Source organism: Theropithecus gelada, chromosome 15, assembly GCF_003255815.1.
Source record: "Theropithecus gelada isolate Dixy chromosome 15, Tgel_1.0, whole genome shotgun sequence".
In the NCBI taxonomy this organism is placed as follows: Eukaryota; Metazoa; Chordata; class Mammalia; order Primates; family Cercopithecidae; genus Theropithecus; species Theropithecus gelada.
This window is the reverse complement of record NC_037683.1, coordinates 44,449,905-44,475,229: the sequence shown is the minus strand read 5'-3', so window position 1 is coordinate 44,475,229 and position 25,325 is coordinate 44,449,905. Positions and strand designations below refer to the sequence as shown.

The window sequence follows — 25,325 nt, the reverse complement described above, 5'->3', positions numbered from 1 at the left end:
TTTTCTTTTTGTTTCACACACCCCAGTTTCGCAATATCCATAATGTCCAGCCCTTGACAACCAACATAGCACCTGGTCACCTGCAGGAGCCCTGTGAAGTTGGCAAGGGGTTGGGGTTGTGATCACCGTCTAACAGACGGGGAAACCGGGGCTCAGAGAAGGCGGGCAACCCCCACGGCGGGACGCATCTCCCCAGCGTCAAGGCTGGGAGTAGAAGCCGCAGCCTCCGCTCCGGCCCGGCCCCACGGCTGGACGCAGCTCCCCAGAGCCCGGGCTGGGAGCAGAAGCCACAGCCTCCGCGCCGGCCCGGCCCCACGAGCGGCCGGCAGATGAAAAACTACAATTCCCAGGATGCCATTCCGAGCGGGGTTAGGAAGCGGAAGCGAAGCCGGAGGCGAAATCCGAAGGCGCCGCCGCCGCTGCTGCCTGGGGTGACGGGATCAGGTAAGCTGTCTGCTGGTTTAGGGGGCTGACTGGGGGCTGCGGGGTTCAGCCTGGGACAGCCGCCTCCCTCGCGGCAGGGCGGACGCTGGGAAAGCAGTGTTTAGCAGTCATGTGGCCTGTGGTACACTACCTTCCTGGGCTTTCCCTTCCTGCCTCTACTCGCACGCGCCGCAGCTTGTGGGCTGGGAGGCACCCGCAGGCGGGGTGCTCTCGGGCTGGAGTCGATGTGCCATCATTTAGCGGCAGCGTAGGTGCCCATCAGGTGGGACTTGGGCTAGCAAAGGTCTGAGGCCTCTGCCAACCTAGGGTGAGGGTGCGGAGTGGAGTATTTATGAACTCAGCAAGTATTTATTGAGCGTCTATAAGCAAACAACACTTGCCTACATTGTAGGGATGGAGGAGGTTCCGACAAAAAATAAATAAGTTATGTTGGATAGTACAAATCTGAATGAGGGGAGGAAGGTAGTCTGTAAGTGTCTGAGGGAAGAGCATTGAGGGTAAAGAGAATGGCGAACACAAAGGCCCTGAAGGGTATGTTTGAGGAACAGCAAACCAGAGAGTGCAGGGGAAACTGGAAGGTGGACCTTAATGATCTGCATAGGTCATTGTATGGATTTGGGCTACTTACCTTAAGTGAAATGGAGAGTACTGCAGGGTTCTAAGCAGAAGAGCATGATTATCAAACACTTAGGATGCTCACAGGCTCAGCACTAAGTGTGTACAGGTGAATTGTTCCCTGGCTTTATAATCTAGTGGGGAAACAGGCAGCTGTCATGCAAGGCTGGGTCAGATAGTTGGAGCCCCATGAAAGCTGAACGAATGTCATCCCCAAGTACCCAGGATGTACTGTTCTGTCAGGTGCTTAGTAACTTTGTTGAATGAAAGTAAGGAATAGTCCCAGTTTTGAGCACTGGACCCACAATGGAGGCTCAGAAACGATTTTGAATGAAGAAACGGGAAATAAATGAAATCTCACTTCTTAATACTGTTAACAATGGCAATTAAATTTCAAGCTGAATGTGAGAGGGGGACAAACATTCAAACCAGAGCAGCAGTCAGATTCATGCAGATAGGAAATGTAAAGGTGCTGCCAGGATTGGGTAATGGACAGTTACATAAAGATCACAGAGTTTCACTTTAGGAAAATGAACAAGCTCTGGAGATGGACGGTAGTGATGGTGGCAAACAATGTGGATGCTCTTAGTGTGTTTTTAGCTGCACATTTACAAATGGTTAAAATGGTAATTCCTATGTCAAAAAAAAAAAAAAAAAGCTAAATCTGGGCGTAGATAATGCCCCACACAGATTGAGCAGATCTCTGCTTCTGTGATGTCCAACTTCACCTTTGCTTTCTGAGGATCCCTAGGTGGCAATCACCTAATCAGTATTTACTGAGCTTCCATTCTGTTCCAGGCCTTACGCCAGTTAACAGATACACAAAGATACAAAAGAGGTGGGCTCTGCCTTCAGGAGTGTTAGCTTGTTTTATTACTCTTCTGGTGGTGGTTGGAGTTGTTTTTATTTGATTTTCAAGATTATTGCATCCCAAGTTCCTGGTCTAAGAAACATTCTCAGGGACTACAGAGATTTGGAGAAGCATGAGGTAAAACGAGGGGAAAAGAAAGGAAGGGAGTGGGAGTGGTGGCGGTAAATTTCAGTTCAATTCAACAAAAAATAAACACTGCTGTTTTCAAGGAACTATACTGTGAACTCTTCAGTGTTTAGGTAAATGTAGGTATAAGCCCTCCTACAAAGGAATTCAGTTTGATAGGAGAGAAAATACCAGCACAGACTTTCCAGTCTTTAAGAACAACAGTGGAAGTCTGTAGCTCCTAGGATCTCCTATCCTCGATCTCTTTTCTCCTCCTCAGCGAGACTACCTCCAGAGAGAGCTCCAGAGAGCCTCCCAGTCATTCCCCAACAGGCCCCCGCATACAGGAGGAGCTCAGTGGAATGTTTATGAACTAATGAATGGTCAACACAGGTAAAAATACAAAATGCTTTGAAGTTTAAAGGAGGAAGAGATCACATGGCTATTAACAAATTAGCATTTATTTAACAAATTGGTGTTGGTTTTCTCACCCTAATAAAATGAAGTTGTCAGTTAAGGATTAGTTTATCTTTATCTTTTCATTTGTTCTTTTCTGAATGCCTATATGCAGAAAAATGCAGGTGACTGATGGTTGGCATAACAAAGTCTGTTCAGTCATCTAAAAAACTGTCATAACAGGGGTCTAGATATCTTTTGTTAAAAATACATGTTTATGGGCTGGGTGCAGTGGCTCACTCCTGTAATCCCAGCACTTTGGGAGGCTGAGGTGGGCGGATCACTTGAGATCAGGAGTTCGAGACCAGCCTGGCCAACTTGGCAAAACCTGGTCTTTACTAAAAATACCAAAAAATTAGCCTGGTGTGGTGGTTCATGCCTGTAGTCCCAGGTACTCGGGAGGCTGAGACATGAGAGTCACTTGAACCTGAGTGGTGGAGGTTGCAAGGAGTCGAGATGATGTTACTGCACTCCAGCCTGGGTGACAGAGCAAGACTATCTCAAAAAAAAAAAAAAATATATATATATATATATATGCGCCAGCACAGTGGCTCACACCTCTACCCAGTACCTGGGAAGCTGAGGTGTAAGGATGGCCTGAGGCTAGGAGTTCAATACTGGCCTGGGCAACATAGCAAGACCTATATCTTTAAAAAAAAAAAAAAAAAAAATATATATATATATATAAAAAAAATTAAAAATCAACTTCACTGTTCATTCATGTGGAGTGCTTCTGAAATGTTTAAGAATAGCTTGGATTTTTTGTTTTGTTTTTGAAACATGGTTTGCTCTGTTACCCAGGTTGAAGTGCAATGGCACTTCATTGTAGCCCGCTGCAGCCTCGATCTCCCAGGCTCAAGCGATCTTCTGGCTTCAGCCTCCCAATAGCTGGGACTACAGGTATGCATCACCATGCCCATCTAATTATTTTTTATGGAGATGGGGTCTCACTTTGTTCCCCAGGCTGGTCTTGAACCCCTAGGCTCAATTGATCCTCCCTCCTTAGCCTTCCAAAGTGCTGTGATTACAGGCATGAGCTTCTGCGCCCAGCCAGCTTGGCATTTTCCTCATTTCTCTGGAAATATTACATACATTATGAAATTTTATACATGCCACTAATTCTTTGTGATAGAGTCTGTTGTAAATATGTTTAAAAATTAATTTGTACCGGGTTTTAAAGGATTTCTAAACAGAAATGAACTTTAGCCTAGGCAGACAAATGGACACAAATTTCAAATCTATAATTTTGAAAATCTGGAAGGTAATTTACTTGGTCATCTTCAGGAATGTATCTGGTGGTCACATGTTCACATGATATGTCACGAATAACCAAAACTACTCAGAAGATTTACCTTTTAAGAACAACTGTAAGAACAACACTGAAGGGGTTGTGAATAGTAGTTAACAGCAGCAAGTATTTCGTGAGTACTTGTTTTATATCAGTAAGTGAAAGGTATCTAATTCTTGCAACAATCCTGTGAGGTGGTTTTAATCCCATTTCGTGGAAAGACTCTATGGCAGAGACTTAAATCTTCTAGATATTGTCCCATCATTCACAAGTGGCAAGCTAGGAAGTGTGTCTGAATTCTAAGAATGCTATTTTTCCACTTAAACCTATTTAAGTGTGTCTGAACTGAAAACAACTACAATTTGGCCCAATTTTGAGCATTTGATGGAGTACAAGAAAGGCAATGTGAACTCAACACTAGAAATGTTTTCCAAACACAGGAGTCAAAATGGAAAAGAAAATATAATTCTAGGACACTAGCCATCTCTACAGTGAATAATATTTATGGAGTTATAATAATATAAATGCAGTTTACAGCCGGGTGCAGTGGCTCACACCTGTAATCCCAGCATTTTGGGAGGCTGACGCAGGTGGATTGCTTGAGCCCAGGAATTCCAGACCAGTTTGGATAACATGGTGAAACCCTGTCTCCACTAAAAATACAAAAATTAGCTGGGTATGGTGGTGCATACCTGTAGTCCCAGCTACTCATGAGGCTGAGGTGGGAGGATCACCCGAGCATGGGAAGTCAAGGCTGCAGTGAGCTGTGATTGCACCACTGCACCCCAGCCTGGGCAACAGAGTTGAGACCCTATCTCAAAAAATAGTTTACAAATTTGGTTTACAAATTTTAGAAAATACCACAGGGATAGACAAAGCACTTAATTGTTTTGTCAGGGCAAAATGTAAAACCTACCTTGACCATATAAAATTAAAGGCTCAGTTGGAAAATTAAAGGAGGAACAGAGATAGAAATATAAGGGTGTTTATGTTCACAGCCTAAAGATATTGGGGAGTCAGAAATACTATGTCTTGAACAAGAAACAGAAGTTTAAAAATATTCTTAAAAGTATTAAAGACTTCTGGTAATTGTTATGACAGAAGGAATGGGTATTGGACTTACCTTCCTACAATAAACTATAAAACTGGACAAAGGATATGAAGAAATTGTTTTCAGGTATTGGGCAGTAGTCAGGACAAGACTGTAATCCTTGAGGGAGAAGAAACACACAAGCGAAGCCCCACAGTCACCCTGGCTTTCTACCTGAGGGTATATAGTGACATGGAGCCCATACAGAGTGCATCGGTGTCATTGAGTGGAGGAAACAGTTGAATTTAGGGCTGCTGAGATGGCTGCATACAGCAGGGTACTGGCAAGGAGGGAGCTGTGTAGCAAAGGAGCTCCAGAAATCTGCATAGGGGTCCCCAGATGGTGATGCTGTGGAACATTTGGAATGCTCATACATTGCTGACAGGCAGTGTAAAATGGTATAATACTTTGGGAAATGGATGGTTGTTTCTTATGAGTTAAATACACACCTGTCCTATGACCTAGCAATTCTACTCTTAAAACTTAGTCAATGGATGTGAAAACATATGTCCACAAAAACACATCTATGAAAATGTTCATAGCAGATTTATTCCCCAAGCTGGAAAAAATCTCACATGCCCATCAACAGAATAAATTGTGATATAGTCATACAGTGGAATGCTATTCAGCAATAAAAAAGCAACTACTGATACATACATGTGTAAATCTCAAATATTTTAAGGGGAAAAAAGTCAAGTGCTAAAGAGTACATAATGTTTGCATCTATTTATATGAAGTTGTATAATAGATACAGATAATTCATGGTTATAGCAAACAACAGTGGTTGCCTTTGGCAAGTTGTGGGAATGGGATGAAGACTGATTTGGAAAGTGGAGAAGAAAGTTAAATTTTCTGAGGTGAGGCCAGGCGCGGTGGCTCACGCCTGTAATCCCAGCACTTTGGGAGGCCAAGGTGGTGGATCACTTGAGGTCAGGAATTCGAGACCAGCCTGGCCAACATGGTGAAACTTCATTTCTACCAAATATACAAAAATTAGTTGGGCAAGGTTGTGCGCGCCTGTAGTCCCAGCAACTCAAGAGGCTAAGGTGGGAGAATCGCTTGAACCCAGGAGGTGGAGGTTCCAGCGAGCTGAGATTATGCCACTGCACTCCAGCCTAGGCAACAGAGTGAGATTTCGTCTCAAAAACAAACAACAAAAACTTTCCAGGGTGATGGAAATGTTCCATATCTTGACAGGATTGTCAGTAACACAGGCCTTAGACATTTGTTAAAGCTCATTGAGTTAATATATTTTACCACACACACAAATTCATTAAACTGTACTCTTAAAATCTTTGCCAGAGAAATGTAAAGATCAAGGTAACCTGATCTCAAAATAATTTCAAAATCAAGGTAACTAATGAAGAATTAAAAATAATAGGCCAGGTGCGGTGGCTCACACTTGTAATCCCAAAACTTTGGGAGGCTGAGGTGGGCGGATCACCTGAGGTCAGGACTTCGAGACCAGCCTAACCAACATGGTGAAACCCCATCTCTACTAAAAATACAAAAATTAGCCGGGCCTGGTAATCCCAGCTACTGGGGAGGCTGAAGCAGGAGAACTGCTTGAAGCTGGGAGGCGGAGGTTGCAGTGAGCTGAGATCGCAACACTGCACTCCAGTCTGGGCGACAGAGTGAGACCCTGTCTCAAAATAAATAAAAATAATAGGGGTTGATTGGGAGCAGTGGCTCACACCTGTAATTCCAACACTTTGGGAGGCCGAGGTGGGAGCTCAGGAGTTGGAGACCAGCCTGGGCAACATAGGGAGACCCCCATCTCTGCAGAAAATTTAAAAATTAGCCAAGCATTGTGATGCATGCCTGTAGTCCTAGCTACATGGGAGGCTGAGGCGGGAGGACTGCTTGAGCCCGGCAGGTTGAGGCTGTAGTGAACCATGATTGTGCCACTGCACTCAAGCTTGGGTAACAGTGAGACCCTGTCTCAAAAATAGTAATAATAATAGTAGGGACTGATTTAAGCGATTTGAATTCTTAGCTTTCATAGCGAGTCAATACATTCAAAGCTGATGAATCATGAAATAATGATATAAGCATATGAGTTCAGGTTAAGGAGTTAAGTACCAAAAGAACGAAAAACAACTGGTTAACAAGGGTTGCCACTAGAGGTGGAAGGGATAGGAGTGTGGATTATTACTTTTCATTATAAATAGGTCTTTTTACCATGTACATGAATCATACTGCATAGACTTACACTTTTTAAGATGTATTTTTCATAAAATAGTGGTTGTGTGACTACACTCAGAGGACCAGCCATAGGTAATGGTCACATCATTCTTGGTCTATGACACTTGACCATTTACTAAAGCATTTCTTTCTTTTTTTTTTTTTTTGAGACGGAGTTTCACTTTTGCTGCCCAGGCTGGAGTGCAATGGCATGATCTCGGCTCACCGCAACCTCCGCCTCCCAGGTTCAAGGGATTCTCCTGCCTCAGCCTCCCTAGTAGCTGGGATTGTAGGCATGTGCCACCACACCCGGCCAATTTTGTATTTTTAGTAAAGACAGGGTTTCTCCATGTTGGTCAGGTTGGTCTCGAACTCCCGACTTCAGGTGATCCACCCGCCTCGGCCTTCCAAAGTGCTGGGATTACAGGCGTGAGCCACCGCGCCTGGCCGACTAAAGCATTTCTCACTCATGTCGTTCTTAGATTTTGAACTCCACTTTGAAATTATGACATCATTTGTTAAGTGTTCTGTAACAGGGATTGTCCATAGTTTTCAACCTCAGCACTTCTGAGGGATATTAAACATTTTCATTGGTGACTGTGGCTTTCTACTGCAGTGGTACTCAGCTGAGTTGGAGGGAATACATAGTTTAAAAAAACTAAGTCTGATACATACCAACTACCTAAAAGAATTCTTGGTTTCATGTCACTCTACTGTATATTTTGGTTCATCCTCCCAGAATGTCTCTAGTATAGTACCCTATTTATAATAGGTATTCAATAAATATTTGCTAAAGGAAGGATTTTGAAAATAAACTGGTTGAAACATAATGGGGGAGGTGATGTGGCTTTTGCAATCTCTGTCCTACTCTCAAATCATATAATGCATTTTAAAGTACACAATAAATAACTTGGTTATCTTTGTCACTGCAGCAGTAGATAATCATTGATTGATTGGAGATGTCAGGTGTTGTGCATGTCCTCTAAGAAGTGCATCTGGGGCCGGGCACAGTGGCTCATGCCTGTAGTCCCCACACTTTGGGAGGCTGAGGTGGGTGAATCACTTGAGGTCAGAAGTCTGAGACCAGCCTGGCCAACATGGTGAAACCCCGTCTCTACTAAAAATACAAAAAAATTAGCTGGACTTGGTGGCAGACGCCTGTAATCCCAGCTACTCAGGAGGCTGAGGCAAGAGAATCACTTGCGCTCAGGTGGCAGAGTTTGCAGTGAGCTGAGATCATGCCATTGCACTCTAGCCTGAGTAACAAGAGTGAAACTCTGTCTCAAAAAAAAAAAAAAGTGTATTTGGTTTCCTTACTACTGAACTGTTTCTCTGCTGAATCATTTCTCTGGAAGACACAAGTTTTTCTCAGTCCAGTAAATCTGGTTCAGTATTTTACACACTTCTGATCTTTTGGTAACACAGTAACACTTTGTTATTTGGATGTAGGGAGATACCTATGTTAGTGAAATAATGTAATAGCTTACATAATTGTGCCTTTTTCCAGTCTGGTTGAAAGAACAGAGGACTAAGCACATGGACTGGAGATTGGAAGGGAGTACTCAGAAAGTAGAATCACCTGTGCTGCAGGGGGAAGAAGGCATCCTAGAGGAGACAGGTGAAGATGGACTTCCTGAAGGCTTCCAGCTTCTGCAGATTGATGCGGAAGGCGAGTGCCAGGAGGGAGAGACCCTGGCCACAGGCAGTACAGCATGGTGCTCGGTGAGTGTAGTGAATTGCCTGGCCATCGGCCTTGAATGATGGAATGTCTCAGACACCCCTGTTTTAAGGATGGATACTGGTAGTGAAAAGAGAAACTGGGAATGAGTTTTGTGTATTCTAAGTGATGAATTAATTTTCTGCTAACTGGTTTAAAGTTTTAGTTTCATTTGAGTCATAGGAAAAGTAAATAAAGTTCAAAAGGAATTTTTGATACATCTCTGAAAGGTCAGGAAATCTAAACTCCAGGCCCTGTCACTAATGAATTTTCTGTGACCTTGACCAGGTCACATCTCTTTTTCTGGGGCTCTGTTTTCTCTAAACACGATCCAATCTAGGTTTGTTTTTATGAGTAATTTCCTTTTTCTCGCCAAACTTTATATATAAATGAGAAAAAATAAGTAAATGTTTCTAATGTTCATTTTCCTTTTTTGGTGCTTATGAAGTTCTCAAACAATTTTGTTTTCTGGATAATATAAGAAAAATGTCCAGAGAAAACAGAGACACTGGGAAAAGATAGTTGCAGCAAAGAAGAGCAAAAGAAAGCAAGAAAAAGAACGAAGAAAAGCCAATCGTGCAGAAAATCCAGGTGACAATAAATGAGACTGCTGGTATAATCATATTTATTTTTTAGCAAACGTGTCTGCATGTTCCAAGGAGAGTAGGAATTTTGTTTAAGTAAAAAGAGGCATCTGGGATGTGGGACCCACTGTCCTATTTTCTTGGGAATCAAAACATCAAAGAAAGCAAAATTTGCGGCTGGGCGCGGTGGCTCATGCCTGTAATCCCAGCACTCTGGGAGGCCAAGGTGGGTGGATCACGACCATCCTGGCTAACATGGTGAAACCCCATCTCTCCTAAAAATACAAAAAATTAACCGGGTGTGGTGGCGGGCGCCTGTAGTCCCAGCTACTCGGGAGGCTGAGGCAAGAGAATCTCGAACCTGGTAGGTGGAGGTTGTAGTGAGCCGAGATTGAGCCACTGCACTCCAGCCTGGGCGACAGAGTGAGACTGCGTCTCAAAAAAAAAGAAGCAAAATTTAAGGTGGCGTTTCAAATATAAACTGTCTGATTAGCGTATGTGTTTATAAGCTCAGAATAGATGGAATGATACCAGCAACAGTATCATTTATTCAGTACTCTGTGCTAGGTTCAGTTCTAAGAATTTTACGTGGATTACCTCAGTGGAGAGGAGCTATTATTATCATTCCCATTTTGTAGGTGAAGAGACTGAGGCTTCGAGAAATTAAGTAACATAATTACGCCCAAGATAATTTAGCTAATCAGTGAACAAACTGAATTTGGATTTAAACCCTGCTGTGTGCTCCAGAGCCCATACTCCTCCCTGCTCTGCTGTGTGTAAATCTCCTAATGAACGAATACCTTATACCGCTATCAAGTTTCTCTTTATATGCAAAAAAAAACAAAAACAAAAACAAAACTCACCTGGCTAGGGAGATTTGTTTCTTATATAGTATTATTCCTCTGGTTTTCCACTTTTATTTCTTTTTGATCTTTCTGCTTTAGGCATCTGCCCCCAGCACAGCAAACGTTTCCTGAGAGCTCTAACCAAAGAGAAACTTTCGGAAGCCAAACACTCAGGACCAAGACTGTGTATCGATTTGAGTATGACCCACCACATGTCAAAGAAGGTAGAACATCCACTGGAATTCCTGCTCGCATGAGGGAGGCCCAGAAGGGTGCAGCTTTCACGAAGAATATGGCCAACTCCAGCTTCTGGGATTCCTTAGAAAACTAGGAAAGTGTTTGATTTCCTATACTGGATTACTCAGTTCCAAGGTGGCTGTTGTAAAGAATCTGGAAGAGAATATATGTAGTTTGGTTTAGTTTGCAAATTTTTACCTTGTCTTTTGTTTCAAGCCCCAACATCTTTGCCTCTTTGTTCATGATGTCCTCGGTCTGGATGGAACCTTTCAGGTTCAGTTTGCCAGACACTGAATCTTTGGGAAGAGGAGTATTTGCTTGGTAGCACGTTGTGGGAAGATTAGCTGGTGGAAGAACTTTTTGCAACGTGTTTGTTTTTTTGTTTTTGTTTTTTTGAGATGGAGTCTTGCTCTTGTCACCCAGGCTGGAGTGCAATGGCACAATCTCAGCTCACTGTAACCTCTGCCTCCCGGGTTCAAGCGATTCTTCTGCCTCAGCCTTCTGAGCAGCTGGGATTATAGGCACCCACCACCGTACCCGACTAATTTTTTTTTCTTTTTTATTGAGACGGAGTCTCACTCTGTGGCCTGGACTGGAGTGCAGTGATGCGATGTTGGCTCACTGCAAGCTCCGCCTCCTGGGTTCACGCCATTCTTGTACCTCAGCCTCCCAAGTAGCTGGGACTACAGGCGCCTGCCACCACGTCTGGCTAATTTTTTGTATTTTTGGTAGAGATGGGGTTTCACCATGTTAGCCAGGATGGTCTCAATTTCCTGACCTTGTGAGCCACCGTGCGTGACTAACTTTTTTGTATTTTTAGTAGAGATGGGGTTTTGCCATGTTGGCCAGGGTGGTCTCAAACTCCTGACCTCAGGTGATCTGCCCGCTTCTGCCTCACAAAGTGCTGGGATTACAGGCATGAGCCACCATGCCCAGCCTCAATGTATGCGTTTTAACTGATGCTCATTCACCCCATTGATGAGGGAAGGATTCCCACACTAGAGTTCTGAGAATGGCAGAATGCATGACACCTGACACTGGACAGATGCGATTCACAGCAGTTCCTGAGTCTCATATACTTACAGCCCAGGGGAGAAAGATACTGTATACCATACAGGGCCAAGTGGGGATTGTAATCAAGAACAGAATGAACAACAAGGGGCTGTGTGAGGTGGGCTTTGTAGTATCTAGGGGGTGAGGTGCCCCCTGGTTACTATAGGAGGATGTGATTGGCTTGTTTGGAGAATTCCATGGGCTGGCAGGGAACTAAAACTCACTCCTTAGGGATAAACAGAGACTATGCCTTGGACCCTTGATAAAAAGGATTTTTTTTTAAAGCTAGGAGACCTTATTTACGGGAGCAGAGTTGGGAGGGGAGCTTACTATTAGGCTATTTGAAGTATTCCCAGTTTTGACAGATGTCAAGGCAGCACATAATATTGGGCCTTAATTTTAGGCCTTACATCACAGTATGTAAATTTTAAACTCTCTTTTCAGACATCTATTGTATGTGCTAGTGTTTGCATATTTTTCAGATAAGTTAGGAAAACTGCAGATCTGAGGTTCTTACCTGAAACTTCTAACTCTAGCCCTCTAAAAATGTTAACCAAGAATTCCCTACTATTAGGCTGGGCACAGTGGCTCCTGCCTATAATCCCAGCATCTTGGGAGGCTGAGGCAAGAGGACCACTTGAGGCCAGGAGTTCCTGCCTATAATCCCAGCATCTTGGGAGGCTAAGGCAAGAGGATCACTTGAGGCCAGGAGTTTGAGATTAGCCTAGGCAATACAGCAAGAACTTGTCTCTAAAAAATTAAAAATTAACCAGGTATGGTGGCCTGTACCTGTAGTCCCAGCTAGTCAGGAGGCTGAGGTAGGAGGATCACTTGAGCCCAGGAATTTGAGACTGCAGTGAGCTATGATTGTACCACTGCACTCCAGCCTGGGTAACAGAGCCAGACCCTGTCTCAAAAAAAAAATCCATACTGTTTAATTAAGATAGCAGATTAAATCAAACCCAGAGTCTTTTTTTCCTATCCAACAAATCAAGCTAAATTGTGAAACTGCTTTTATGTAAGAGCATTGTCTGTGATTCAGGGTAAAAAGTTAAAACTTCCAACCCTATTGCATCTCCTGAAGTTAGGAAGAAGGTACCAAATTTATCTGATGTTCTATAAACATTTCTGTATATTAATCAAACCTCTTTAATAACTTAAATAGTATTACGTAAGATTTTAGATAAAAGCTAAAATAAGAATTTCATATATTAAACATTTAACAGCAGGGCCAGCAGGAGGGTAGATTCTCAGTTTTCCACTACCTCACTGTTTCCGGACTCGTATCATTATCTCTTGTCTGTAAGGTGCGATACCATGAGGTATAACACACGCACACATGTACTCCTAGTTCATGGGGTTTTCTGGAGTAGCGTTCAGTGAACTTACTGTAGCCATTTCTTGATAGCTAATTTAGAGTGAGTTGCCATGTTTTCGCCCTGAGTTGTTCTTACTTCTTTGAAGGAATTAAGTAGACTGGCTGGACAGATTCGAAGGTTGTATGGTTCAAACAAAAAAGCTGACAGGCCATTTTGGATCTGCCTCACTGGATTCACAATAGACAGTCCCCTTTATGAAGAGTGTGTGAGGATGAATGATGGATTTTCTAGTTACCTGGTAAGTCTCTTTTTGCATATTATTTGAATTGTCATCTGAAAAGTTTTTGTGGGTAATAGTATTTTTTTAAATTTACTTTTTCATATATATAATGTTATATTTTCAGTATTGAAGTCTAAAACCTCTCATTAGGTCTTACATTTAAAATTTTTTCTCATCCTCCTACTGCATTGGCAAAGTACTGTTACCAGAGTCTAGGACTATATTTTGTATCCTGTATATTTTATGCTAGACTGTATACTCCAGGAATATTTTTGGGAAATGCCATGACTCCTTTCTTGTTCTCATTAATGGTGAATTGGGAAACATGAGTTTTGGGGGAAGAGAAGGAACCCTTTTAGAAGTAATGCAAATTTAAGATAAGTTTTAGGGAGTACTAAGGTACTTTTCACCTCTCTTTAGGATCTCATACATTTAGTGATACATATACATGCAAGAATCCAGATGAGTTTCTCAGAAATGTCGCTGAAAATGCCCAGTGTGTATTTCACTTCTCAGCATTGTGTAGCTGAGACTGAGCAGTTGTGGCCTTCCCCAGGAAGGTCCACGGAAGATGAATGTGAAGGGTGCATTGCACAGGGCTGCACAGCCAGCTGTTTTGCTGTTACTGTCTTCACAGTCTCTCTTGCAGTGCAGCTAGTTCCAGTTTTCTTCTATGTACTTTTTTAAATGATTATTTTACAGAAGCCAAACAGTTCCTTTTACAGGTCCACATAGTTCCCTTACTTTCCTGTCTTCTTGCCTTTCTTAGGTGATTCCCTCAGTTTTGAGTTCTTCTCCTTTTGTGTATGTCAGTATTATCTCTTTTGAGGCCAGGCATGGTGGCTCACACCTGTAATCCTAGCACTTTGGGAGGCTGAGGCAGGTGGATTGTTTGAGCTCAGGAGTTCGAGACTAGCCTAGGCAATATGGCAAAACCCCACCTCTACTAAAAATACAAACATTAGCTGGGTGCAGTGGTGCGCGCCTGTAGTCCCAGCTACTCAGGAGGCTGAGGCTGGAGGATCACTTGAACCTGAGAGGCAGAGGTTGCAGTGAGCCTAGATGTGCCATGGCACTCCAGCCTGGGTGACAGAGCCAGACCCTGTGTGTGTTTTTTTTTTTAAATCTCCTTTCAGAAACCCAGTTCCAGCATTTCCTTCCCCAGAAGGTCATCCTGATGTTGTTACTCCCTCATCGGTAGTCCTGGAACATGCTCCCTGTACCTCTGTCAGAACCCCATGTTGCTGTCTCATTTCAAATAGGTTTGAATGTCTGTGTCTACTTTCCCTCCTAACTAAGTACTTTCTGAGAAGCAGCTGTCAGTCTGTCACACATGCAGTTCCTTGATAAACCTAGAGCTATGCCTGATAGAAACTCGAAGCCCAGTAACTAGCTGTTGAACTTTGAGCGTTGTTTTTTTTTTTTTTTTTTTTTTTTTTTTTAGCCAGGCTAGAGTGCAGTGGCATGATCTTGGCTCTCTGCAACCTCTGCCTCCTGGGCTCAAGCCATCCTCGCATCTCAGACTCCTAAGTATTATAACTGGGACTACAGGCACATGCCACCATGCCTGGCTAATTGTTTTGTATTTTTAGTAGAGACTGGGTTTCACCATGTTGCCCAGGCTGGTCTTGAACTTCTGAGCTCAAGTGATCCTCCCGCCTCAGCCTCCCAAAGTGTTGGGATTATGGGCGTGAGCCACCCCACCTGGCCGTGAGCTGTTTTAACATTGGACCGTTTGCATTTTCAGCTAGATATAAAAGAAGAAGACTGCTTTAGTTTATTTCCTCTGGAAACCCTTGTGTACCTGACTCCTGACTCAGAACATGGTATGTAGTTGAATGCATGGATTCGTATAGCCCATTGTTCCTAACACTGTGTTTCATTATTCCCTGTGGCAGAATTTATTAAAGCCCCTCAAGAAGGATACCCCTTCCTCCCCCACCAAAAAAGTAATGCACATGAGCTGCGCTCCTCTTATGGGCAGGTGCCTTGCTGGATGCTTTGATATGTCTTACTGTGTGGCTCACAGCTCACAGACTTAGGGTTTCCATGCTCATCCGGGCCTTGTGTACTGCCTGCCAGTCTTTCCCAGTATCCTTGGTCAGCTGTGCCACTAGCCCTTCTTGGATCAACATTAGATCTATTTTTTCCTAGAAAATCATTCATTTCACGTAATTTTAAAATATATTGGTATTCAGTTGATCATAGTATTCTCATATAATTATTTCACATTCTTCTGTAGTTTTACTTTTGTTTCCTTTCTGAATCTAATGTTGATTTGGGTCTGCTTGCCTTTTTCATGATTAGCTATGCCAACAGTTTGTCAGTTTTATTGGCCATTTTAGAAAATTAGCTTTTGGTTTTATTGAGCAAGTTTCTTTTTGTTTTCTATTGAATTTCTACTTTTATTGTTAATAATTCTTTCATTTTGCTTTCTTTGGATTTACAAATTATAAAATAGATTTGATCTCATTGGCCTTCATTTTTTCATTAGCTCTTGAAGATGTTGATCTAAACAAAGTTTACATCCTCGGTGGGCTTGTGGATGAAAGCATTCAGAAGGTAAATATTACATTTCAGCCCCAACATCTGTGTTTTAAAAAGCAGTGCTTACTTTTAGAGGCATGTGCTCTGTCATAATCTCATCTAGAGGATCTAAGAACTCAGAGGGAACAGGAAGAAAGCCATCCCCATGAGGCTGGCCCTCTAGCCGGTGAAGTTCCCTCTCTCCTCATGAGCAATGTCAGCAAAATCAAGAGTTGGGAACTGGACTGGGCACTATTTGGTAATTACATAAATAGCCATTGTTGAGCTTCTCCAGTTCTGCAAGGAAAACTCTGATCTTGACAAGTAAGCATCCACTCAACATTCTTACTGGCTGTTTGTTCTTTGAGAGAGTAGTTTGCTCCTTCTCACGTTGACCTCTCTGCTGAAATAGTCTTCTATCCCAAAACTTCAAACTCCTAGAATTATCCACATTTTTTTTGGTTGGAGTTTTAGAGGAATAATTGGGGTGTCACTGGAATTTTGAAATATGTTTCTTTTATATAGCTATTTGTCAAGATAAGTTTGTTTATATTTACTAATTAACATATTACATAGATAATACGTTAAATAATAAAGATTAATATATAAATATAAAAGAGTAGAGTGAAAAATAAGTCTTTTTCCTACCTTTGTCTTCCAATTCCCTTCCTCTGAGGCAACCAATGTCAAGTTTTCTTGTGTATCCTTCTTGAGACATTATATGATCACAAAGTATGTGTGGGTATATTTTACATATATGTAGATGTGTGCTATTTGTTCCTGTATGTATGAGATGTACATATATTTAACACAGATGATAGGTTAATTAAATTTATTTTAAAAACATTAGTGTTCCATGACTCCATAGTGATCATCTAAAAAATGAGCAGGGGCTGCTTACAGAAGAATGCCAGCTAATAAGAAATGCATAATAGAATTAGAAAATCATCATTTTGTCACTCCTAATATAATCATTGACTCAGACAATTGAAAGAAAGGTTGTGGAGGAACTGGCTATTTACATGGTCTCAAAGTATCACCCTACAGATAACAAAGGCAAAGATTTACCATTACAATAAAGCATTCTGGTGGTCACCATCTTATCCAAACTTGATCAAACTTAGTATCACCCATAGAGGTACAATCTCTGCCTCCTGAGGTGAAGTATTCTTGCCAGAAAATGTTTTTTCTTTTTTCCTTTTGAAGCAGGGCCTTGCTCTGTTGCCCAGGCTAGAGTGCAGTGGAGTGATCATGGCTCACTGCAACCTCACCTCAAATTCCTGGGCTCAGGCAATCCTCCCACCACCTCAGCCTCCTGAGTAGCCAGGACTACAGGCCCATGCCACCACACCTAGTTAGTTAGTAATTTATTTTTTTGAGACATGGTCTCACTCTGTTGCCTAGGCTGGAGTGCAGTGGTGTGATCATGGCTCACTGCAGCCTCAATCTCGTGGGCTCATTCAAACCACCTGCCTCAGCCTCCTGGGTAGCTGAGACTACAGGTATGTGCCACCATGCCCAGCTAACTTTTATATTTTTTGTAGAGACAGAGTCTCGCCATGTTTCCCAGGCTGGTCTTGAACTCCTGGACTCAAGCAATCTACTCACCTCAGCCTCCCACAGTGCTGAGATTACAGGCATGAGTCACTGTACCTGGCCTTGTTTTTGAATTTTTTTGTAGAGACAGGGTCTCACTTCGTTGCCCAGACTGGTCTCAAACTCCTGGACTCAAGCAATCCTCCTGCCTCAGCCTCCCAAATTGCTGGGATACAGGTGTGAGCCACTGTGCCCAACCTCGTTTTTAATTTTTTTTGTAGAGACAGGGTCTCACTGTGTCTAGCCTCGAACTCTTGGACTTAAGCAATCTCCCATCTCAGCCTCCCAGAGTGCTGGGATTATAGGTGTGAACCCTCTCACCTGGCCCAGAAAATGGTTAAGCTGAATTTAATCATGAGGAAACAGACAAATCAGAATGTGGGACATTCTGCAAAACAATTGGACTGGACTTAACTGAGGCAGGAGGCTGTTTTAGATTAAAAGAGGTTCGTCCAGGCACAGTGGCTCATGTCTGTAATGCCAGCAGTTAGGGAGGCCAAGGCAGGAGGATCATTTGAGGCCAGGAGTTTGGGACCAGCCTGGGCAACATAGTGAGAACCTATCTCTACAAAACAATTAGGAAAAGAAAAAACGGTTAAAAAGCCGTAATAGCCAAATGCAGCATGTGAGCCCATTTGAATTCTGTATTGAGAGGAAAGCTTTATAAAAGACAGTTTGGGGAGAGTTGAGCAGATTTTAATATAGATTGTGTATTAAGTGAAATTACAGATTTATTAAAAAGTTTCTTTGAAGTGAAAATGGTATTGTGGTAAGGTAGGAGAATGTCATTGTTCTTAGATGCATGCTTAAGTATTTAATGAAGAAGTATTGTGATGTCTGCAGCTTACTTTCAAATGGTTCGGCAAATTGTTTTTTATTGAGACAAGGTCTTGCTCTGTTATCCAGGCTGAGTGAGGTGGTGTGATCATAGCTCACTGCAACCTCGAACTTCTGGTCTCAAGCAATCCTCCCGTCTCAGCCTCCTGAGTACCTAGGACTGTAGGCGCGTGCTACCATGGCCAGCTATTTTTTTTTTTTTTTTGTTAGAGACGAAGTCTCTTGATGTTGCTCAGGCTGGTCTTGAACTCCAGGCTGCAAGCAATCCTTCTGCCTCAGCCTCCCAAAACACTGGGATTGCAGGCATGAACCACCTTGTCCAGCCCAAAATACGTATTTATATACAGAGAGAAAAAATGCAAAATATTAACAACTGGTGAGTCTAGATTATAGGAATGAATATTGATTGTATTATTGTTTTGAACTTTTCTTAGGTTTTAAATATTTCAAAGTAAAAAGTTTGGGCCGGGCGTGGTGGCTCACGCCTGTAATCCCAGCCCTTTGGGAGGCCAAGTCAGGCAGATTACAAGGTCAAGAGATCAAGACCATCCTGGCCAACATGGTGAAACCCTGTCTCTACTAAAAATATAAAAATTAGCCAGGCATGGTGGTGTGTGCCTGTAATCCCAGCTACTCAGGAGGCTGAGGCAGGAGAATCTCTTGAACCGGGGAGGTGGAGGTTGCAGTGAGCCGAAATTGCATCACTGCACTCCAGCCCGGTGACAGAGCAAGACTCTGTCTCACCAAAAAAAAAAAGTTTTGGAGGGCTGGAGGACTACTTGAACCCAGGAGTTAGAGGCTGCAGAGAACTGTGGTCATACCACTGCACTCCAGCCTGGGTGATGCAACACAGTGAGACCCTGTCTCTAAAAAATAATAATAATTAATTAAAAGTTTATTAGTCTTACCTGCAGCAGGGTGACAGCCCCCCCCCCCCCCTTCTTTTTTTGAGACAGGGCCTTGCTCTGCTGCCTAGGCTGGAGTGCAGTGGCACAATCACAGCTCACTCCAGCCTCAACCTCGAAGGCTCAATTGATCCCCCTACCTCAGCTTCCCAAGTAGCTGGGACCACAGGTGGGTGCTACCAAGCCCAGCTAATTTTTTGTTGAGTTGGGGTTTCACCATATGGCCCATGCTGGTGTTGAACTCCTGGACTCAAGTTACCCACCTGCCTCAACCTCCCAAAGTGCTGAGATTGCAGGCATGAGCCACAGTGCCTGGCCAACAGTCCCTTTTTTGAGGCAGTTAAGTTCAGAGGGTCAGTGAGAAGTGCATGACTTATAGATGTGCAGTTTTAATACGTTGCGTTATCTGTCCACCTGTAAACTGAAAAATAACTGGAAGATTCGTGAGATGTTTAGAACTTTTTGGTTGTTATTGGAGTTTGGCTTCTTCACAGAAATAAGCTAAGAACAATATTTCTTCAAGGAGATTCATTTTATTATGAATCATTGTGCAAAGAACATAAACTAAATTGTAAGCTCTTCTAGGGCAACACCCAAATATCCTACTAATTTTGAATTCTGTACTCTAGTTCAAAGTGATTATAAAGGAATGACTTTTTATAAAATGTATCATAGCTCATATATGCAAAGGAGTTTTATCCTTTCAGTTAAGTCCTTATCAGAGTTGCATCTCTTAAAACATTTTTGGAAGTTCTCTCTTAAAATTTTGTTTCATGTGAGTGAGAAGCAGGTGTCAGCATCAAAAAGGTATTAGGTCCACTTCACTCTATTCCACCTAGTTAGACCACACTCATGATAGCCAGTCAGTTATGGGACTGTAAACAAAATGATATTGACTAGCTTAGAACAAGTTCAGAAGAACTTGCCCTGAATGATGAAGGGACTTGAAACTAAGTCATAGTCAAAGAAGAGTTAGGCCGGGCGCGGTGGCTCAAGCCTGTAATCCCAGCACTTTGGGAGGCCGAGACGGGCGGATCACGAGGTCAGCAGATCGAGACCATCCTGGGGTGAAACCCTGTCTCTACTAAAAAATACAAAAAACTAGCCGGGCGAGGTGGCGGCGCCTGTAGTCCCAGCTACTCGGGAGGCTGAGGCCGGAGAATGGCGTGAACCCGGGAGGAGGAGCTTGCAGTGAGCTGAGATCCGGCCACTGCACTCCAGCCTGGGCGACAGAGCGAGACTCCGTCTCAAAAAAAAAAAAAAAAAAAAAAAAAAAAAAAAGAAGAGTTGACAGAACTGAGGCTACAATCTGGAGACCAGAGGATTCCTAGGGGCATGATCACTGCCTTCAGGTTTCTGAATGGCCATCTTACTTGCATAGTCTGACCTTGGGGGAATAGACCTAGGATGAAGGAGTGGAAGTCTCAGAGAAAACAGAGAATTTGGCTCAAGATCAATAAGAATTTTTTATCAGCTGGTACTATCAAAGTTGGGTGGGTTGTCCCAGGATTCATGAACTCCCTGTCACAAGAGCTGTTCATTGAGTGGCCATATGGCCTCTTGGAGGAGAAGTCATAGAGAATAGACAGACATTGGATGGGTGGTTAGAGTAAGATAGTTCACTATTGAGACCCCTTCCAAGCCTCGGCATGTTAATTATCCCAGTAATCTGAACCTTTCTCTTTAATCCTGAAATCTTAGGTGGAAAATCTTTCCTGTGCTTCTTACAAGGCAGCAATGTAATTTGACTGAGTCAAGACTCAGTCTGAGGGACTTCATGACTGAGGAACATGTTATAAAGGGACATCAGTTTCTGTATTCCGCCACTAAATGGCCTCAAGTTGATGGACTTCTTGTGACTCCTTTTTGCAGTTTTCAGAGCCTTTCCTTTTATTCTTAAGACAGGGTCTCCTCTGTCACCCAGGCTGGAGTGCAGTGGTGCAATCACAGCTCATTGCAGCCTTGACATATGTCCCAGGCTCAAGTGATTGTCCAACTTCAGCCTCCAGAGTAGCTGGGACTACAGGCACACACCAGCACACCCTGTTAATTTTCTTTTTTTTTTTTTTTTTGTAGAGACAGGGTCTCCCTCTGTTGCCCAAGCTGGTCTTGAACTCCTGGGCTCAAGCAGTCCTCTGGCCTTGGCCTCAAAGTGTTGTGTGAGCCACTGCACCTGGCCCCTTTCTTTTAATTGGGCTGTCTGTTCTCACACCTTAATGCCACTTGTTGCAGTGGTGCACCCGTCTTGAATCTTGTCTACCTTTTCTCTTGATGCTGCCTTTTGGCAATGAGCTGGAAGTTCCAGATATCCAGAATTGGGTCTTACTGAGTTAGGGCTCAGAATGGGCTCTGATTGATTCGACTTCTTGGGCCTTTTGATGTCTACTGTAGCTGCAGATGTGCCTCTTTTGCTTATTTCCCTCTTGGTTCTAAGTGGTATTGAGTGGAGGACTGTGGATAAGTGACCCCCCAAAAGTAAGATATTGTCACATAAGCTCTTGAGACAGTTAACTCATCTGCAGTTTCTTCCATTCCACAATAGCGTACTTATTTTTAAAGCTGTATTACATTGGGAATATACTCATGGACAATTTTTATAAGAAAAAGATTTAACTGTATTTACAGAAGGTGACATTTCAAAAGGCCTGGGAGTACTCTGTCAAGACCGCACGCTTGCCAATCCAGGAATACATGGTCAGAAACCAGAATGGGAAAAACTATCATTCAGAGATCCTGGCCATCAATCAAGGTACTTCTTACACAGCCCCCATCCAGCGTGTGTGAGTTCTGGTGCTGCTGCTTTGCACTGTGTTTAAGTGGCCTTTGAGTCAGTCTCTTGTGACTAATGTGCTTGGACTTTATTGCGTGCATTTCGTGACACATATTCTGGCCACCAAGAGGCATTCTTTGTTTTCTTCCTTGTCACCAACTATGTTAAAGATAGTTGAAATTGTCCCCTTGGCCAGGCGCAGTGGCTCACGCCTTTAATCCTAGCACTTTGGGAGGCTGAGGTGGGCGGATCACCTGAGGTTAGGAGTTTGAAACCAGCCTGGCCAACATGGTGAAATCCCATCTCTACTAAAATACAAAAATTAGTCAGGCATGGTGGCGCGTGCCTGTAATCCCAGCTACTCCGGAGGCTGAGGCATGAGAACCGCCTGAACCTGGGAGGTGGAGGTTACAGTGAGCCGAGATCACACCACTGCACTCCAGCCTGGGTGACAGAGTGATACTCTGTCTCAAAAACAAAAACAAAAAAAGCTGGGTGCGGTGGCTGATGCCTGTAATCCCAGCACTTTGGGAGGCTGAGGCAGGCGGATCACCTGAGGTCGGGTGGTCGAGACCAGCCTGACCAACGTGGAGAAATCCCGTCTCTACTAAAAATACAAAATTAGCCAAGTGTAATGGCACATGCCTGTAATCTCAGCTACTTGGGAGGCTGAGGCAGGAGAAGTGCTTGAACCTGGGAGGCGGAGGTTGTGGTGAGCTGAGATCGTGCCATTGCACTCCAGCCTGAGCAACAAGAGCACAACTCCGCCTCAAAAAGAGAGAGAGAGAGAGGGAAGCGGGGGGTGGGGAGAGAGACAGTAAGAAGAAGAAGGAGGACGAGGAGGAGGAAAAGGAGACGAAGAAAAGAAAGAAATTGTCCCGTTGACCTAGAATGCCCTGCTTTTAACCTCTCACTGACCACTGAATTCCTGTTTGATCTTCAGGGTTCAGTTCAGGAACATCTTGGCTTCCTTCCCCATCCCAGGCCATGGCAGGGCCCTTCTGTGTTCCCATTTTACTGTGTTCCTTTCTGTTACTCCCTACAGGCCTGTATCTTTCAGAGTAGGTTGAGGTCCTTGAGAGTAAGCAGAGCTTGTGTCCTTGCCTCTCTCCCCGCAGGACCTTAGTACCACATATGGTGCAGAATAGGTTCAATGAAATATTACAGAACATCCTTTTCATTTCATTTACTCATCCTTTTTTTCCTCTGTGTGGTCACTGTGTTTTCTGTTTACTCTCTAACAGTGTTTGATATCCTGTCGACTTACTTAGAGACTCGCAACTGGCCTGAAGCATTGAAGAAAGGAGTTACTTCAGGAAAAGGCTATATTCTTCGGAACTCAGTGGAATGATGGGCCTAAGATTGCAGGTGCGTGGCCAGGCGTGGTGGCTCACGCCTTAATCCCAACACTTTGGTAGACCGAGGCGGGCAGATCACCTGAGGTCAGGAGTTCAAGACCAGCACGGCCAACATGGTGAAACCTGTCCCTACTGGAAATACAAAAATTAGCCAGGTGTGATGGCATGCACCTGTAGTCCCAGCTACTTGGGAGGCTGAGGTGGGAGAATCACTTGAACTCGGGAGGTGGAGGTTGCAGTGAGCCGAGATTTCGCCACTGCATTCCAGCCTGGCTGACAAGAGTGTCACAGCAAGACTCCATCTCAAAAAAAAAAAAAAAAAAAAAAAAAAATTGCAGCTGCAAGAGTGAGGTGCTGGAGTTAACCTTGACTAAAGAGCAGGGCAGAGGGTGGCAGTGGCACATAATTGCCTTTGCATGACATATTCTCAGAGCTTCACAGTAAGCTAATGTCCGGGACCACACTGAATGCTTTTTAATTTCCCATAGTGCCTGGCTCACAGAAGTGCCCAGATAAGTAATAAAAAGTTAATGTGGTGGGCGCAGTGGCTCATGCCTGTAATCCCAGCACTTTGGGAGGCTGAGGCGGGCAGATCACAAGGTCGGGAGTTCCAGACCAGCCTGGCCAATATGGTGAAACCACCCTGTCTCTACTAAAAATGCAAAAATTAGCTAGGCGCGGTGGCGCGTGCCTGTAGTCTCAGCTACTCAGGAGGCTGAGGCAGGACAATCACTTGAACCTGTGAGGCGGAAGTTGCAGTGAGCCGAGATCGTGCCACTGCACTCCAGCCTGGGTGACAGAGCAAGACTGTCTCAAGAAAAAAAAGAAATTTATGTAACAAGGAATTAGCCTCAAAACCACATGGCTTTGGATGTGCTAATTGAACTGTTGTATATCTATTTGTGAGAGACCTCTTGAAATTGTTTAAATGGTTATATCAAGAGTTTAATATTCACTAAACTGGCATCATAAAATTGGATGACTTTCTCCAGCCTTGTCTGATCATGCTCATCGTCTCCCAGCTCTGTAATAAGCTTTGCAGGATCCAGCCTGTTCTGACCTATCCCTACTGAGTCCCCATAGCATTTTGTTCCCTCCTATGGCTCTTACCCTGTGGCGTATGCGCATGGAGGACTTCTCTTCCTAATGGCAGGATCCTAACAGGACAGATCTGTGTACATATCTTTCTATCCTCTCTGAGCCTGGTACCAACTAGATTCTTCATATGTATTTGTAACAGATTAAATTGTAAAGCAAACACAGTATTGATAAAAGTCTGTCTTGAAAACGGCTAGAAAGTGTTACATTTTGACACATGAGCATGTTAGATAACCTGCTTATTACACAAATCTCATGTTCCTTATGTCCCAGTTGGACATATTTGCTTCAGTTACTCTGACAGTTTGGGTTAACTTGCTAGTTAAGCAGCTAGCAAATTCAGGAAATGTATTCAATAACTCAAAAGAACCAAAAGATTACTTCTCTGCTCTGTCCCCTCCCCTTCACAATTTAATTCCTAAGGAACTGTGATCACCTAATAAATTACACCAGTATCTTTCTATTATTTAAAAACCGGCCAGACAGTTCATCATAAAAGATATGCGACCAACCTAAGTACCCATCAACCAATGAATGGATAAAATGTGGTGTGTATATATATCCTATGGAATATTACTCAGCTATAAAAAAGAACCAAGTGTCTTTTGCAGCAACTTGGATAGTATTAGAAGCTATTCTTAGTGAAGTAACTCAAGAATGGAAAACCAAATACCAAATGTTCTCACTTGTAAGTAGGAAAAGCTACAGGTAAGCACACAGAGTGGTATAAGACACTGGAGACCCAGAAGGGGGAAGGGGAAGGATAAAAAAACGACATATTGGGTACAATATATAGTACTCAGGTGACTGGTACACCTCAGACTTCACCACTATACAATTCATTCACGTAACCCAAAACCATTTGTAGCCCTAAAATCTATTGAAGTAAAAAAACCGCCCAGTCCTCAGAAAACATCATTAGGAACACATAAAGCTCCTTGGTCTTTATCAACATATAAACAATGAGTTCTATAATCTCTTTCATCCAAAAAGGACTTTCTATGGATAGGCTTCAGGGGATCTATATCTCACATATTCTCAAAGAGGTCTAGAAACCAAGAATCACTGATGTGGATCGCCCGGCAGTCTTTTTACCTTTAAAGGTTTTGGTTAATATACTAAATAGCATAGAAGAGTTTTCTATGCT

The 25,325-nt window shown here is 43.2% G+C and overlaps 1 protein-coding gene across 6 annotated transcripts; it reads left to right on the top strand.

Annotated features, from left to right (window-relative positions):
- Positions 1-399: 399 nt before the first annotated feature.
- TRMT10B (tRNA methyltransferase 10B) lies at positions 400-24,342 on the top strand. 6 transcript variants are annotated; one of them, XM_025359152.1, is made up of 9 exons: positions 406-444; positions 8,561-8,775; positions 9,253-9,361; positions 10,299-10,423; positions 12,954-13,106; positions 14,836-14,914; positions 15,583-15,650; positions 21,578-21,701; positions 22,967-24,342. In XM_025359152.1, exons 2-9 carry the CDS (start codon positions 8,590-8,592, stop codon positions 23,071-23,073), a joined length of 951 nt encoding a protein of 316 aa, XP_025214937.1. In that variant the 5' UTR covers positions 406-444; positions 8,561-8,589; the 3' UTR covers positions 23,074-24,342. The 6 variants fall into 6 exon arrangements, with proteins under 6 accessions (XP_025214940.1, XP_025214941.1, XP_025214942.1 ...); XM_025359155.1 differs by lacking the exon at positions 9,253-9,361 and having other exon boundaries at positions 400-444; XM_025359156.1 differs by lacking the exon at positions 12,954-13,106 and having other exon boundaries at positions 400-444; positions 14,840-14,914; positions 22,994-24,342.
- The last annotated feature ends 983 nt before the right edge of the window (positions 24,343-25,325 follow it).

Coding starts and splice junctions, on each gene's coding strand:
- TRMT10B (XM_025359152.1), top strand. CDS start 8,590: ATGGACTGGAGATTGGAAGGGAGTACTCAGAAAGTAGAATCACCTGTG. Junction 9,362..10,298: donor CAATCGTGCAGAAAATCCAG/GTGACAATAAAT, acceptor TTTCTGCTTTAG/GCATCTGCCCCCAGCACAGC. Junction 15,651..21,577: donor TGGATGAAAGCATTCAGAAG/GTAAATATTACA, acceptor CTGTATTTACAG/AAGGTGACATTTCAAAAGGC.